Here is a 12,862-nt window from a genome sequence, read left to right on the forward strand (position 1 = left end):
ATGTCTTCAGACTGCTGCGTTGGATTGTCCAAACAGAGATGGAGACATCCCCTCCTTGCCAGCCTGCTAGCCCACCAGCCCCCTTGCTTGGTCAGGCCCTGGCAATCCCCTCTCTGCTGGGTTGTTCAAATTGCCCTTGCCAGATTTGGATGCCTGTTGCTGTCATGGGGGGTAGCAGTCCAGGCGAGCAGCAAAAATGTGGTAGCTCTGCTAGTGGCTTTGAGCCATGGTTGTCCCTTCAGGAGGAGGAGATGCCTCAAATGATGTGTCCCTGCAGCCCCAGAAATGGACTAGTGCTGGAGCTGGGCTGCTTCCTTGGGCTGTCTGGGCGCCCCTCGCAGTGACAGTGCCCTGCCTTCCCCCTACAGTGTGTGCATCGTGACCTGGCTGCCAGGAATGTCCTCATCTGTGAGGGGAAGCTGGTGAAGATCTGTGACTTTGGCCTGGCAAGGGACATCATGAGGGATTCCAACTATATCTCCAAAGGCAGCGTAAGTACCAGGAGCCATGCAAGCCCCTTCTTCCCAGGGCTCTGGGCCTGGCACCCCCTATATGCTCCCCTCTGTGAGTTGCCTGTCCATCACCGTGCCCAGGGGTGGTGACAGGGCAGGACTCCCAGGAGATGGTGTCAACAGCCAACCATCCTGCACCTGATGTGCTCTGCACACTGTGGAGTAGCAGAATTGCATGCCCGTATCTCTAGGCTCTTACAGAAGAACCTGGGTAGCAGCAGCAAAACTAAGGATTGTGCCCTGTACAGCCCATCACTGGCAGCAGTGCTGCATCCCTTCCCTGCATGGCACTGAGTATGGTCCTGAGCGGCAGGCAGGAGGATTCCAAGGTTAGGCAACTTGACATTGCCTCAGTGAGTCACTGGCCACTCTGGGAAGAGGTTCACAGACTTCTGCTCTAACCACTAGACCACAGGGTAAGAGGAAGTGTTTTCCTGCGAGCAGCTACTTTCCAGAAAGACATCTCCAATCTTTCGAGGCAGGAGAGGATGAGGCTGTAATTGAGCTTCCCCAGAACCTCCTCTGTGACTTCAACAACAGCATCTCCTCTCCAGCTCTGGGGCATTTGGGAACATGCAACCCCAAGCAAAGCAGGCCATGTAATTCCCAGAGAAACTGATGCTGGGGGAGCTGAGAGTGGAGCCAGGCCTCTCAAACCCCAATCTTTATCTCCTCTATGAACTACTTACCTTCTCTCATGCTTTCTCCCATTTGCATGGGATGGCAGACAGGCACTCAGTGCCTGGGCAGGGAGACCCACCTGCAGAGGGGCTGGGGTTTTCTAGTCCAGGCTTGGCATAGCTGCTCTTCCTTCCAAAACAGGAAATGAAACTGGCCCCCTTTGCAATCCTTCCTGGAGATTATTTTGGTATTCATTGTGCAAGCAAATCCCAGGAACAGCACAGCCAGTGCTGCATAAAAGCTGGACAAGTGAGGCTCCTTTTCATGTATCACTCTGAGTGAGTAAGAGCAGGAAAAAGCTGGATGTGTCCATCGGCTCTTTTCTTGTCATCCCATAGTCCTCTCCAGCCTGGTCTTAGCTTTCCAAAGTCCAGATAGGCCAGGACTCCCTTCAGGAGTGCTGTGGTCATGTTGTGCAAGTCAGTGGACTACCTAAGAACTAGGGCACAGAGAATTCACACCATGACAGCTCATCATGGCAGACAGTGATGGAAATGGATGTAGTACGCCCACTCTTTCCTTCTGCCTGATGAGTTCATCCTGCACAAGGAAAGAGGAAACTGGTCCCTACAAGAAGTGGCTGACAGCAGATGTGTTGGGCTGATGGGTAGCTCTGAAAGGTCTTCTCTGCTTGTAAATTGGGTGTCAGGCTCTCACCCGTTGAAACAAGTGCTGTAGATGCAGCTGACTCTGTTCTTGTTCCATTTTTTTCCTCTTAGACCTTCTTGCCCCTTAAGTGGATGGCTCCAGAGAGCATCTTCAACAACCTCTACACTACTCTGAGCGATGTGTGGTCCTTCGGGATTCTTCTCTGGGAGATATTCACTCTAGGTAAGTGCCCTGGAGATCATGGTGGTGTCTGTAGGTCTGATAGCATGTCAGCATGTGCCTTCCCAGAGACAATAGAAATCCATTTCTAATCCCCAAGTCCCAACCTTACCAGTCAGAGTAGCACTTCATTCCCTGTCTCCTCCTTTCGCATGCTGACGTTGCCATTTGGAAGTGAAATGAAGCAGGAAAGGTAAAGAAAAAAAGGAAACCTTGGTGTGAAATGCATGTTGGCATGGGGGTGGCAGGCAATATACCAGCCTGAATTCCTGCTCTCCCTTCACACCCAGGGGGGACTCCATATCCTGAACTGCCTATGAATGAACAGTTCTACAACGCCATCAAACGTGGCTATCGGATGTCCAAACCCACCCATGCCTCTGATGAAATGTAAGTGCTGCCCATACGAGTTTGCCCTGGGCCTGCCCTACACAAACTACAGAAGTATTTCTGCCACTCTTTTCCCCACCCGCTAACTCACCAGAGTGCTTTCTGTTTCCTCTTGTTAGCTACGATATCATGCAGAAGTGCTGGGAGGAGAAGTTTGAGATCAGACCATCCTTCTCACAGCTGGTGGTGCTTATGGGAAACCTCTTGGTGGATTGCTACAGAAAGGTATGTTCAAAGGACCCAGTGCTGGATGGACAGAAGAGGGTCAGTGTTCTGTGGAGGATGCTGCCTTGGCTAGGGCCCTCAATCAGGGTTTGGAGACCAGTGTTTACTGCTGCCGTGCCAGAGGATTTTGCAGTGACTAAAGCTGCATTAGTTTGAACAGCCGATGAAGGTGGTTTGGGCATCCTGGGGACATTGCTGAGACAACTGGCATCGCCAGACAGGCAACTGGTATCTCAGCAACTGCGGAAATCAGAACTGGCAGGAGATCAAAAACCTGCCTCCAACTGTTTGGTATTTTGGAGCTGTGGAGTTGTGCCCTGATCTCTCCCTTAGGAAACATTCATGATCTTTGGTGGAGTCAGTGTAGCTGAACCCAGCTAGAAGATGTGAGCCCCTCTAGAAAAAGCCTAGCAGACAGGGAAGGCAAACTCAACACAAGTGCATTTTCTCCACTCACAAGACCTTGTTTCTTTGGTAACCTGCCCTGCGAGAGCAGAGGTACCAGCAGGTGGATGAAGAGTTCATGAAGAGCGACCACCCCGCTGTTGTCCGCACAAGACCCACAATCCCTGGGTTGAACAACTCCAGGCTCACAGCCGGCTCCCCCACTGGCAGCATTCTCTACACAGCCGTGCACCAAAATGGGGGTGAGAATGATTATATCATCCCTCTTCCTGACCCCAAACCCGACGCAATCTGCGATCTCCCTCAGGAAGCCTCCATCAGCCGGGCCAGGTAAAAACATTGCTTCTGAATGTTGTCCTTTCCCCTGACTACGCAAATCTGAAAACGGGGGCCTCAGGAGGAGATGGGGATGGTCTGCTGAGGGATAGACCAGGGGTGGGTTTACCAGGACAGGAGGGCAGTGTCACCCCCATCTGAGGTGCTGTGACCTTGCATGAGCCTGCAGGGATGGAGATGAACCAGAGGAGCTGGGACATGAGCTAAGATAGGGTGCCATGTCACATCCCTGTACATCAGCCAGCACAGCTGGGGACAAGTGACCCCACTCACAAGGAGGAGGGCGCATGGGGGCCCACGGTCTGCAGAATCCAACCTGCTGTATGTTGTGTTTGAGGGCTGAATAGACCCAACCGATATTGTCTGTTCCCCTGTGGAAAGCTACTCAGATAGAGTGGGGCTGCTGGGAGCTTGACACACTTCTCAGCTGTTGGGAATCCTCTCCCACCAGGAGACTTGGGACAATGCTCTCATTTCTCTCTCCCTCTTGTCTTCCTTCAGCTCTATGCTGAACGAGGCCAACACATCATCTACGATATCCTGTGACAGCCCTCTGGGCCTCCGGCAGGATGAGGAGCAGGAATCCGACCCACAGCCAGTCTGCCAGGAGCCGACCACAGGGCACCAAGAGGTGGAGGAGAGTTTCCTGTAGTCAGAGCTGGGCTGACTCTGCATCTCTCTACGGAGAGGCCAGCTGAGGGGCTGATCCAGACATCAGAGAGCTCCATGCTTTGCACTTGTACATCGGGACATCCCCACCTGTCCCAGCATTCCTCCTTCCCTCCTGTCTCCCAGTGTTGGGTGGGGAATTAAAGACTTTTCCCCATTTCCATCCCCTTCCCCCTTACAAAGAGGTGGCTCCGTGCCAGCAACCTTCCAGATCACTGCCACATCCTCCTCAGTGATAAAACCACTGCAGGAGGGAGACATCTCACAGACCAACATCTTCTTTTCAAGTGGAAGACGTGGGTTGGATCTCCACAAGAGACGCCACTTTCTGCATGGCTAAGATGATACTCCAGCCTCTTCCCCCTCCATGGCAATGAGTTTCATCTCCTCTGCACCAGCACTTCTCTGATGGTCTCAGCACCAGCCACACCGTGGTTCTATGAAATGCCACCAGGACAGATGATTTGCTTGGATCCCGTTGCTGGGGTGTAGAGAACCTGCAACACCAACCTTCAGCTGCTGGAGATCAAGAGTACATTGGGTAGATTGTCCTCCGAGCGCAGCCAAGTCCTGGAGAGACCAGCCAGCGTCTCAGAGATACTGAATCACCGTTTTCCTTTCTTGACAGCTCTTCTATAGATAGAGAGTCACAAACACTACAGGTACCCATGGTTCTGGGGCACAGCTCTGCACCCACCTAGAGGGGCTGTCACACCCTGAACCCTTTTGTGCCCAGCATGGCACCAGGAGCCCCAAGGGCATGCCAGGAACTCAAAAAGCTCTCACAATGACTCTGTTGTAGTAGCAAAGAGGGCAGTCCAGTGTTGTTCCTGTCGTCTGTGTGGACACTAAGCTAATTATTTTCCATTGAAGATTTAAAGGGAACAAATATATTAATCCACTAGCCAGGGCCAGTATAAGGAAGCAATATGGCTATTCATTAATCTACTGCCACTAAGCCCAGCTTATCTGCTGGGAAATCATATAACCCTGCCAGCTGCAAAATCTTTGTGCCTTATCTTTGGGAACCAAGGGCTCCCTTTTGATAGACTGTTCACCCGAACACCCTTTTTCAGGATGGGAGATCTCACCAGTCCCTCCTGAGTCATAGCAAGACTATGGGGAGCAATAAGGATGCCAGAACACCACCCAGGGACATCTCAAAAGAGAGAGAGGGAAAGAGGCTGGGAAGCTGTTTGGGTCACAGCTAAACTGTACCTCACACCCTGCCACTTTCTGGGAGCCAGGCATAGCCACTCGCAGCCTGCCAGGGCTGTGGATGAAATGTCATGGGGAACCAAGCAGAGCAAGAGGAATCAGGGAGGATTCCTCTCTCTTGGAGTGTTTTGAAGAATAAAAGGGCAGAGATCTTCCTCCTGTTTCTCACTGCCTTCCTCGCTTCTTGCAGGCAGGCCTGGGACTTCTTGTGCTCTGAGCTGGCACTTGAACGAGGAGACTCAAAGCAGGAGGAACACCAGCCTTTTAAATCAGTTGTGAACCCCACCTCTGCAGAGATGAAAGCTAGACCCCCAAAACTACAGGTCTGACACCATAGAAACTAGCAGGGTGTTTTTCTAAAAGAAGTTTCCCATTGCACTGAGCTCTGTTCGCTGCATGCGCCCCACTCCCATTAACCCCTTTGTTGCCCTACTCATGCACATATCTGTGCATCCTACAAAAACTGCACAGGCAGGTTTACAAATTCAGAAATTCAATCAGCATCTTGCTGGGCTTTTGCCACCTCAGAGCCACTGAGAATTTTTTTTTTTTTTTTTTCCAAAATATGAAACATCTGCCAGAAATCCACAGCAAAACAGCTTCTGTTTTAAGTTGTCTGTTGTTGCAATGCTGCCATTAATGCAGCTAAAAGAGGATTAGGTGTCTTGTGGGCTGATGTCCTTGGTAAAATGTGAACATAAGAAATAGCACTTTTATTGGCAGCCGGTGGAGTGTATTTTCAGCCCATGTGGTCAGATTCCCCACCATCCATAGGAAACACACTGTGAATGACAACTGTTTTTCCATGCTCTGTTCCTCCTGTTTGTAATGAAGGAGCCATCTTCTGTGGCCACAGTTCATGAAATGATCCTAACCGCAGAGAAGCAGTAACTCATGAGATCCTTGGGGTCAGACCACTTTATTTTTCTAACATGTAAGGTGCTTTGTAGGATCTGTGTGACTGCAACTTGAGCCCATAGGATGGCACATCAGATCATCCTAATAGCCGCTGTCTGTACCAGCTTCATTTTTAATTTGTCCTTCTCTATCAAAGATGACCAGAAGTACCCAGTACTCCAGGTGAGGTCAAATCTCGACCTCGCATAGGGCATTAATAGTTCTGGTCTGTACTGGATTTGACTTGCCTGGTGTAGCTTTGGATAATGTTGGCCTTTTCCCAGCCACAACATACTGGTAGTTTGGAGTCATCCTCTGACCAATCTAAGCACCTACGTCTTTCTACTCTTCCAGCATTTCTAAAGAAGATACTCCCCGCTGTTCCAGACATTGGGTCATCAGCACATTTTGTTAACAAACTGTTATTTTTGGGCTGGACTGACTAATAAAAATACTAAATACTTCCAGCATCAAGAGCAACCCTAGAGAGCTACTTTTACTACCTCCATCCAGCCCAAAGATTTCCCCATCAATTAACCCCTTCTCACCCTCCCTTTGGCCATTTGCTTATTTACTCCACAACTCCATCTTGTACAGGCTAATTACTAACAAAATTACTAATTTCCCACTATCAAATAGTTTTGACAGTCCTGAAAGAGATCTATTTCTTCTCCCTGCTGGGGGAAATCAGGTATCCTGTCCTTCTAGCTGGGCATTAACTACACTTGGATGTCTATTGCATTTTGTCCCATTTGTAGATTTATTGCAATTATTCTTTGCATCAAAACCTGTTCTGGCTGCTGATGGGGTGCTAACCCCACCTCCCTCCTCCCTCTTCATTCTTAAAGTAGGTACGCCAGACTCTTTGCAAAATGGTACCGTTCTCCATTCCAGAGACATATGACCAAATATTTGCCTTTGGCCCTGTGATTGCAAGGGCCAAGTCTTGCACTTTGTAGTACTTTCCCGTCCTTAACTATTCCCATCACCACTTAGTGAGGGCATGCACACCTGCTGCAGCGAGCAGATCTTCTCAGCCAGGGACAGGCTGGCAGCTGGGCAAAGCAAACATTTTTTGCTAAGCATCCTTGCAACTCTCCTCAAAGAGAGGGCTTGGCAGGGCTGAGGCTTCCAGCAGTCCCCCAGGCAAGCTTTCTCCACTCGGGGAGCCAGCTCCAGCCTCCCGCTCCCTCTCTCTCTGCTGCCGACATTCCAGTCCCTGCATGGCCTGGCAGGTGAGGGCCAGGAGAAATGGTCGGCTGTTCTGGGCGCATCAATTTTGTAGCCATAATTTCTCTGGTGAGACTCTGAAGGGAACCGGTTCCTCCGGGTTTTTAGTTTTGATGATCAGTATTTTTGTTTGGGTGTGGTTTTGTGTTTAGAGGTGGACCCAAACTGAGCCCCCCCAAAAGGGATACATGCCACAGCTTGGGCCCATCTCTAGTGCAATATCTTTTATTTGTAGATTATATTTTACTCTACGGCTGTTAAATCGTTATCAGCACCAGTATATGCATAATCCTACTGCCAGTCACTATTTCATGCATACCTAAGTGTATCCCAGAAACTAATGTGACACTCCAGTGTCTCTTTCCACATTTAAGATGCTTCTCAGACTGATGTGTGCGCAGATTTTAATCCTTTTGTCTTTCTCGGTTTGAGCGTGTTATTATTTTTTTAAGCGAGAGTGTCACGTTTAGTGTTTGTTTGTGTCGTGTTAAGAAATCTAGAGCACAGTGGACTTTACTCGTAACTAAATTGTCTCTGTTCACCTGCCAAGGGGACTGTGGTGGAGTCCCATGGGGACAGGAGGCAGAAGTGCAGTGCAGATGTGCAGCCAGGAGGTAGTCAGACAGAAGTGAGAAACAGCTCTTCCCCTTCTTCTGAGTCAGGGCTCTGGGCTGGGATAGAGACAGCACCACAAATACAGGGTACTGGGCGGTGGGTTAGGTTTTGGCTGTGAGGAAGCCCAAGGTCTGCCTGTGTAAAGCTGTGCAGATCCGGAGAAGGGGATTTCACAGATGTCTCCTTTTGGGGGCTTTTTCTAAAATGAGATGTCAGCTAATGTGCTAAGGAGGCAAACCCCGTGCTCCAACGCACAGGCGCGAGGAAGGGCTCTGGTCGGGCTCAGTGCTTAGCTCAGGTCCCAGGGTCAGTGGTGGCCAGTTCACAAGGCAAACCGTGGGATCTCTCACACAGACAGGAGAGCAGTGGGCTGCCAAGCCAGCCCCAGGGAGCCCGGCCACAGCCTGGCTGTGCTCCCACATGGAGGACATGAAGGTTGCCCTTTGGCAGCCCTCGGCAGCCTTTTGGCAGCCTTTGCCCCAGGTGGTTGCACAGGCAGAGAGCAGCCAGGGCAGCTGCAGTCCTCACTGGACACCGGGCAGTTCCTGGGCCATGCACAGGTCCTTCCTGCAGCAGACCCCAGCCCTGCCCAGATGCTGAGCAGCCAGCACTAACTGTAACGGTGGAGGCACCATGTTGTCTGCAGGACTTGCCCAGAGCAGGCCAGGTATTCTTAAAAAATCAGATTTCATGGGCCAGCACATGGGTTGCTGGGCTCCCAGCATAATTCCCATTGTTTCACCTGGAGGCCTGAAGTCTCTGGGACATGCCAAGATGGACCCAGTTGGCTTTGGCAAAGGCAGGGGAACTGCTCCAGTGTAGCTCTAGTGGCACTTTGGAGAGATGACCCTTGCAGAGGTGGGAGGAGGCAGGGAAGCCAACTTGTGCTGGGAGGCCTGCAGCGTCCCATCATTCCTGTCCTTTCCTCCTTCATGGATTGCACCAGAACTGCAAAGCTTGCCCAAAGCATGCCCTCTGTCCTCTCCCCCTCCTGCTGTGCTGCCTTGCTGGCATCATGCTGTTACCCTGCAGCATCTTGGAACAGAAGCAGCACCTGCCTCCACGATGTTTGTCAGAAACCATCCTGAGGGCAAAGGAAAAAACAGAGTTCAGACTAAGGTACCAAAGAGTTAACATTTTCCTAGGTTTACAGATGTATTTGTAGGATTTGTACTATGTCACATCTATAGCCATGAGATATTATTTTTATGCTGTAAACTTTTACAAATATGTTTTTAAAGAAAGAGTTTAAAAATAAAGGTGTTTTTCTTTTTGCAAAGTTCCATTTCTTCCTTTGTTTGCCTGGTTTTGGTTGCTCCCATACAGATGGGGCTGGGAATACAGCTTAACCATGTCGTGAGCAAAGGCTAAGCATGTTAATACGCTGTGCATGACCCCTATGCTTAGCGAAAGCCAAGCTGGGAGCCAGGCAGAGAGAAGCACAGCAAGGCAACAGCTGAGCCCAGAGACGTGGTAAGGAAAAGGGGCTGTGAGCAGGGCACCCTGTCTCTCTGGTAACAGGCCAGTTTGTGGGTCATGTTGCACTGGGAGGAGGTGGGTAGAGGGAAGGACACTGGGAACAGTTCCCATATGTATCCCCAGTGCCTGAGGTTTGGACCAACAGCCCCAAACAAGGGCTTGATGTGCTCCTTGGGAGCATTGCTGGGTCTGTGCTAAGATCAGGGTAGGGATGCGGGAGATGCCAGACTGAACAGTGCTGGGCTGAAGGAGATGGGAGACACCACAGCGCTGTTGATTTTTCCACATAGTTTAATAGCTCAGGGTGGCGGGAGGGACTGGAGGTAGTAATGGGGCAGGGCACCAGAAAGAGCCACACTGCTGTGCACAGGGCTCCCCATGTCTGGCTCTCCTCTGAGCTGGGTTCTCCTCCCCTCCCTCTGGGATGAGGAATTCACTGATACCCTTTAAAGATGCAACCCCAAAATACTGGCTCCCCACATTACTATCCCTCAGGTCCACATGTCCCCCTGCTTTCTTCTTCCCCTCATCTTTCCCCAGTCACCTCTCCAGAAGTGCTGGGGTCCCCCAGCCCCATGACAGACAGGCACCTCCTGAGTCCAGCCCAAAGTTTTCTCCTCTCTCTGGCTCCAGTGAAACTGCTCCTCCTGAAAATGACCCCAGGCTGCTAGAGTGGAGCTCTGAGCCACACTGGCTCTAGCAGCCAGCTCTGAGCCACATGCTTGGAAAGCTTGGGGTTGCTGCAAAGAGGGGATTTTGAAATGACGTTCAAATATATCAGTGTTGACCCTGTCTTCAGGCTGCATGATGCAGCCCTGCCTCAGCTCCTGGGAACCCCGTGTGTACCCAAAGGCCCAAGGCACCGGCTGCAGCAGGAGACAGGTCCAAGTCCCAGCAATGCTCCCCTTCTCAGCACGACCTGTCCTGTGCTGCTATCTTTGCTCAGTTTGCCAGAGAGGAGGTTTGCAGGCTCCCTGACCAGCTCAGACTGATTCTCCCTAGATATGCTCTGAGTCACCTGGCATGGCTCAGGCATGACAGGCAGACAGGGCATTTTTCTCCAGGAGCTGAATCAGCAAGGAAAAAAAAATCACTTCATCTCCAGAGAGGCTGCAGCAAAGGCTTGGGGCGAAGCAGGGAGAGGGAATTGGTAGACCTCAGCCCTGAACCCAGCTGGGTCCCACTGCCCGATCCCTACCTGGCAGGCCTTTTGCATGTTGGGATGCCCTGAGGAGGGGTCATGGGCCTGGGAACAAGTAGGTAGATATGGGGACTCCTGGCAGGACGTTTTCCCCACCCAAAGACAAGTTTTGTCTCCAGTGATGAGACAGGCACCTCATGGAAGAGCTCAGGGAAGTAAAGAAACTCAGACTGCAGAGACAAACTCTGGCCTGCTGCAACCAGTTTGGGTACCAACAGCTCACTTGGGACATGGGTGTTCCACATCTGTCCCCAGACTGCTGCAGGGCAGTTCAGGCAGGTGTGACACCATGGCCAGCTGTACTCATTGCAGGGGTCCTGTAGGGCTGGAATGGCCCAGCCCCACTCCCAGCCTGGGAAACAAGTCTGAGCTCCCAGTGCTCCCAACCAGGACTCACAGCAGCCTCCACTCTCCCCTCCACAGCCAGCCTGCAGCCAGCCAGGCACTCAGCAAGTCTCGTGCCATCTCTCAGCACGCCTTCCTGGCCATCAGGGCCTCCACAGGCATCTCTAGGCTTCAAGTGACTCAAAGTAAGGCTGCAGCTCCTCTGAGAGCATCCCAGCTCCTTGCTCAGAGCTGCTTGGGCACGTGAGCCCCAGCAGCACTCCTGTGGCTGAGCTGCTTGCTTGCAACCACAGGATTTGGGGTGCAGCCTGCCAACAGGAAGAGATGGCCACCAATGAGGGAGGAACCCCAGCAGACAGCTTGTCCCACTGAGCATCCCCAGGTGTCCCCAGCCCAGCTTGGGGACCCATGTGTAGAGGCTGTGACTTGTCACCTGTGGACCACTGCCATCACAGATGCTCTGCAAGTGGCCTCCTCAAAGAGAAGAAGGGAGGCTGAGAGATTGTTTCCCTTCTCTGTATTGAACCTGTCTGGTTTAATACTTGTTCACACTGGTGAGTCAGTTCTCTCTGAGCTGGCATTTGTTCCTGGAAAAAACAAAACAACCAAAAAAAAAAAAACCAACTTAAAAAGAAGAAGGAGGGAAACAAACATCCTTTAAAAAGCCCCTTTGGCTCAAAAGGAGGAAAGAATAATCAGGCAGATGTCTCCTGTGGCCCAGCCACTTGACAGCCCCCCAGCTCTGGGCAGGAGCCCCCCAGTGCACCACACTGCCTCTAGTTCATGTTCTTCTTCCCCACATCCTGCCAGGAAAAACTGCTGAGAGGAAATCTTCTCCAGCCAAAAGCTGTCTTTCCTTCTCTGGACTCCCTCATGCTCTCCAGCCACCCTTCTGGCCAAAACCAAGAGCTCTCTCCATGTTCCCATGACTCTTAGTCATCTTCAGCACAGTCAGCCGTGCTCTCATCTCTTGGCCCCAAGACCTTGTCTTGCTGGTACCTTGCTAACTGTCGCCTTTGGAGAAGCCCATTCCCCTCCAGTTTGTGGACACATGCGGGGCCCTCCTCTGCCTGGCACCTTTGCATTGCAAGTGCAGATTCAACAGCCACCTCTGTGCAGACATTTTGGAAAAGCTCATCTCCTTCTGCCCACATTTTGCAGCCGGTATCCCTGCCACCTGCACGCTGATGGGGCTGCAGCTGGGTACAGCTAAGGCAGAGTCCTCCAGCTTGCCCCGGGCAGGACCTTCCTCCCCTGTGCTTCCCAGCGCTGTCAGGTGGTGGCCTTAACTTCTCACCCCAGAGCTGCCGTGAACTGTCATGAACTTCTGCTGCAGCGTGAGGTTATCCTCACAGAGATAGAGCAGAGAGCAAGGGGCACCCTGCGTCTGACTTGACCTCCTAACATCTTGCTGAATTGAGCATCCCTAGGACAGCTGTTTTGCTTCTAGCCTACCCTCACCCCCTGTTTTGGAAGAGGCACAGTTCACTGGAGGGTTAATGAAGTGCCTAATTACTGCTCCCAGGTGCCTGCCATGTTGTCAATTAGAAAACAGCTTCAAAAAGCCTCCCCACCAGCAAGGCAGGAGGACTGGGTGAGATGGGCTCCTGGAGAGGAGGGGTTGAGCCCTGTGGCTGCCTGATGGTGATGGGGTTGCTGTGAGCCCCAGACTCAGAGGTACTGGGAGAGGAGGAGAGTTGGGGTCCCTGTGTGTCCCCCAGCCCAGCTGGGGACAGGGAAGGGTCTGCAGGCTGGACCCCAATGGTTGTCCCTGCTGGGGAGGGTGGTGAAGGCAAGCCTGCAGCTGGCTCTGCGCAGTGCTGGAGTGGGA

At 51.8% G+C, this 12,862-nt stretch overlaps 1 protein-coding gene across 1 annotated transcript in view; it reads left to right on the top strand.

Moving 5' to 3' along the window:
• PDGFRB (platelet derived growth factor receptor beta) overlaps positions 1–9,279 on the top strand; it is a 34,820-nt gene extending 25,541 nt beyond the window's left edge. Inside the window, exons 19-24 of the mRNA XM_029998223.2 lie at positions 369–491; positions 1,913–2,024; positions 2,312–2,411; positions 2,531–2,636; positions 3,133–3,371; positions 3,879–9,279. Coding sequence (XP_029854083.1) covers positions 369–491; positions 1,913–2,024; positions 2,312–2,411; positions 2,531–2,636; positions 3,133–3,371; positions 3,879–4,029 — 831 coding nt within the window. The 3' untranslated portion in view covers positions 4,030–9,279. The remainder of the gene's footprint in view (positions 1–368; positions 492–1,912; positions 2,025–2,311; positions 2,412–2,530; positions 2,637–3,132; positions 3,372–3,878) is intronic.
• Positions 9,280–12,862: the final 3,583 nt, after the last annotated feature.

This window comes from Aquila chrysaetos, chromosome 22 (assembly GCF_900496995.4).
Source record: "Aquila chrysaetos chrysaetos chromosome 22, bAquChr1.4, whole genome shotgun sequence".
In the NCBI taxonomy this organism is placed as follows: domain Eukaryota; kingdom Metazoa; phylum Chordata; class Aves; order Accipitriformes; family Accipitridae; genus Aquila; species Aquila chrysaetos.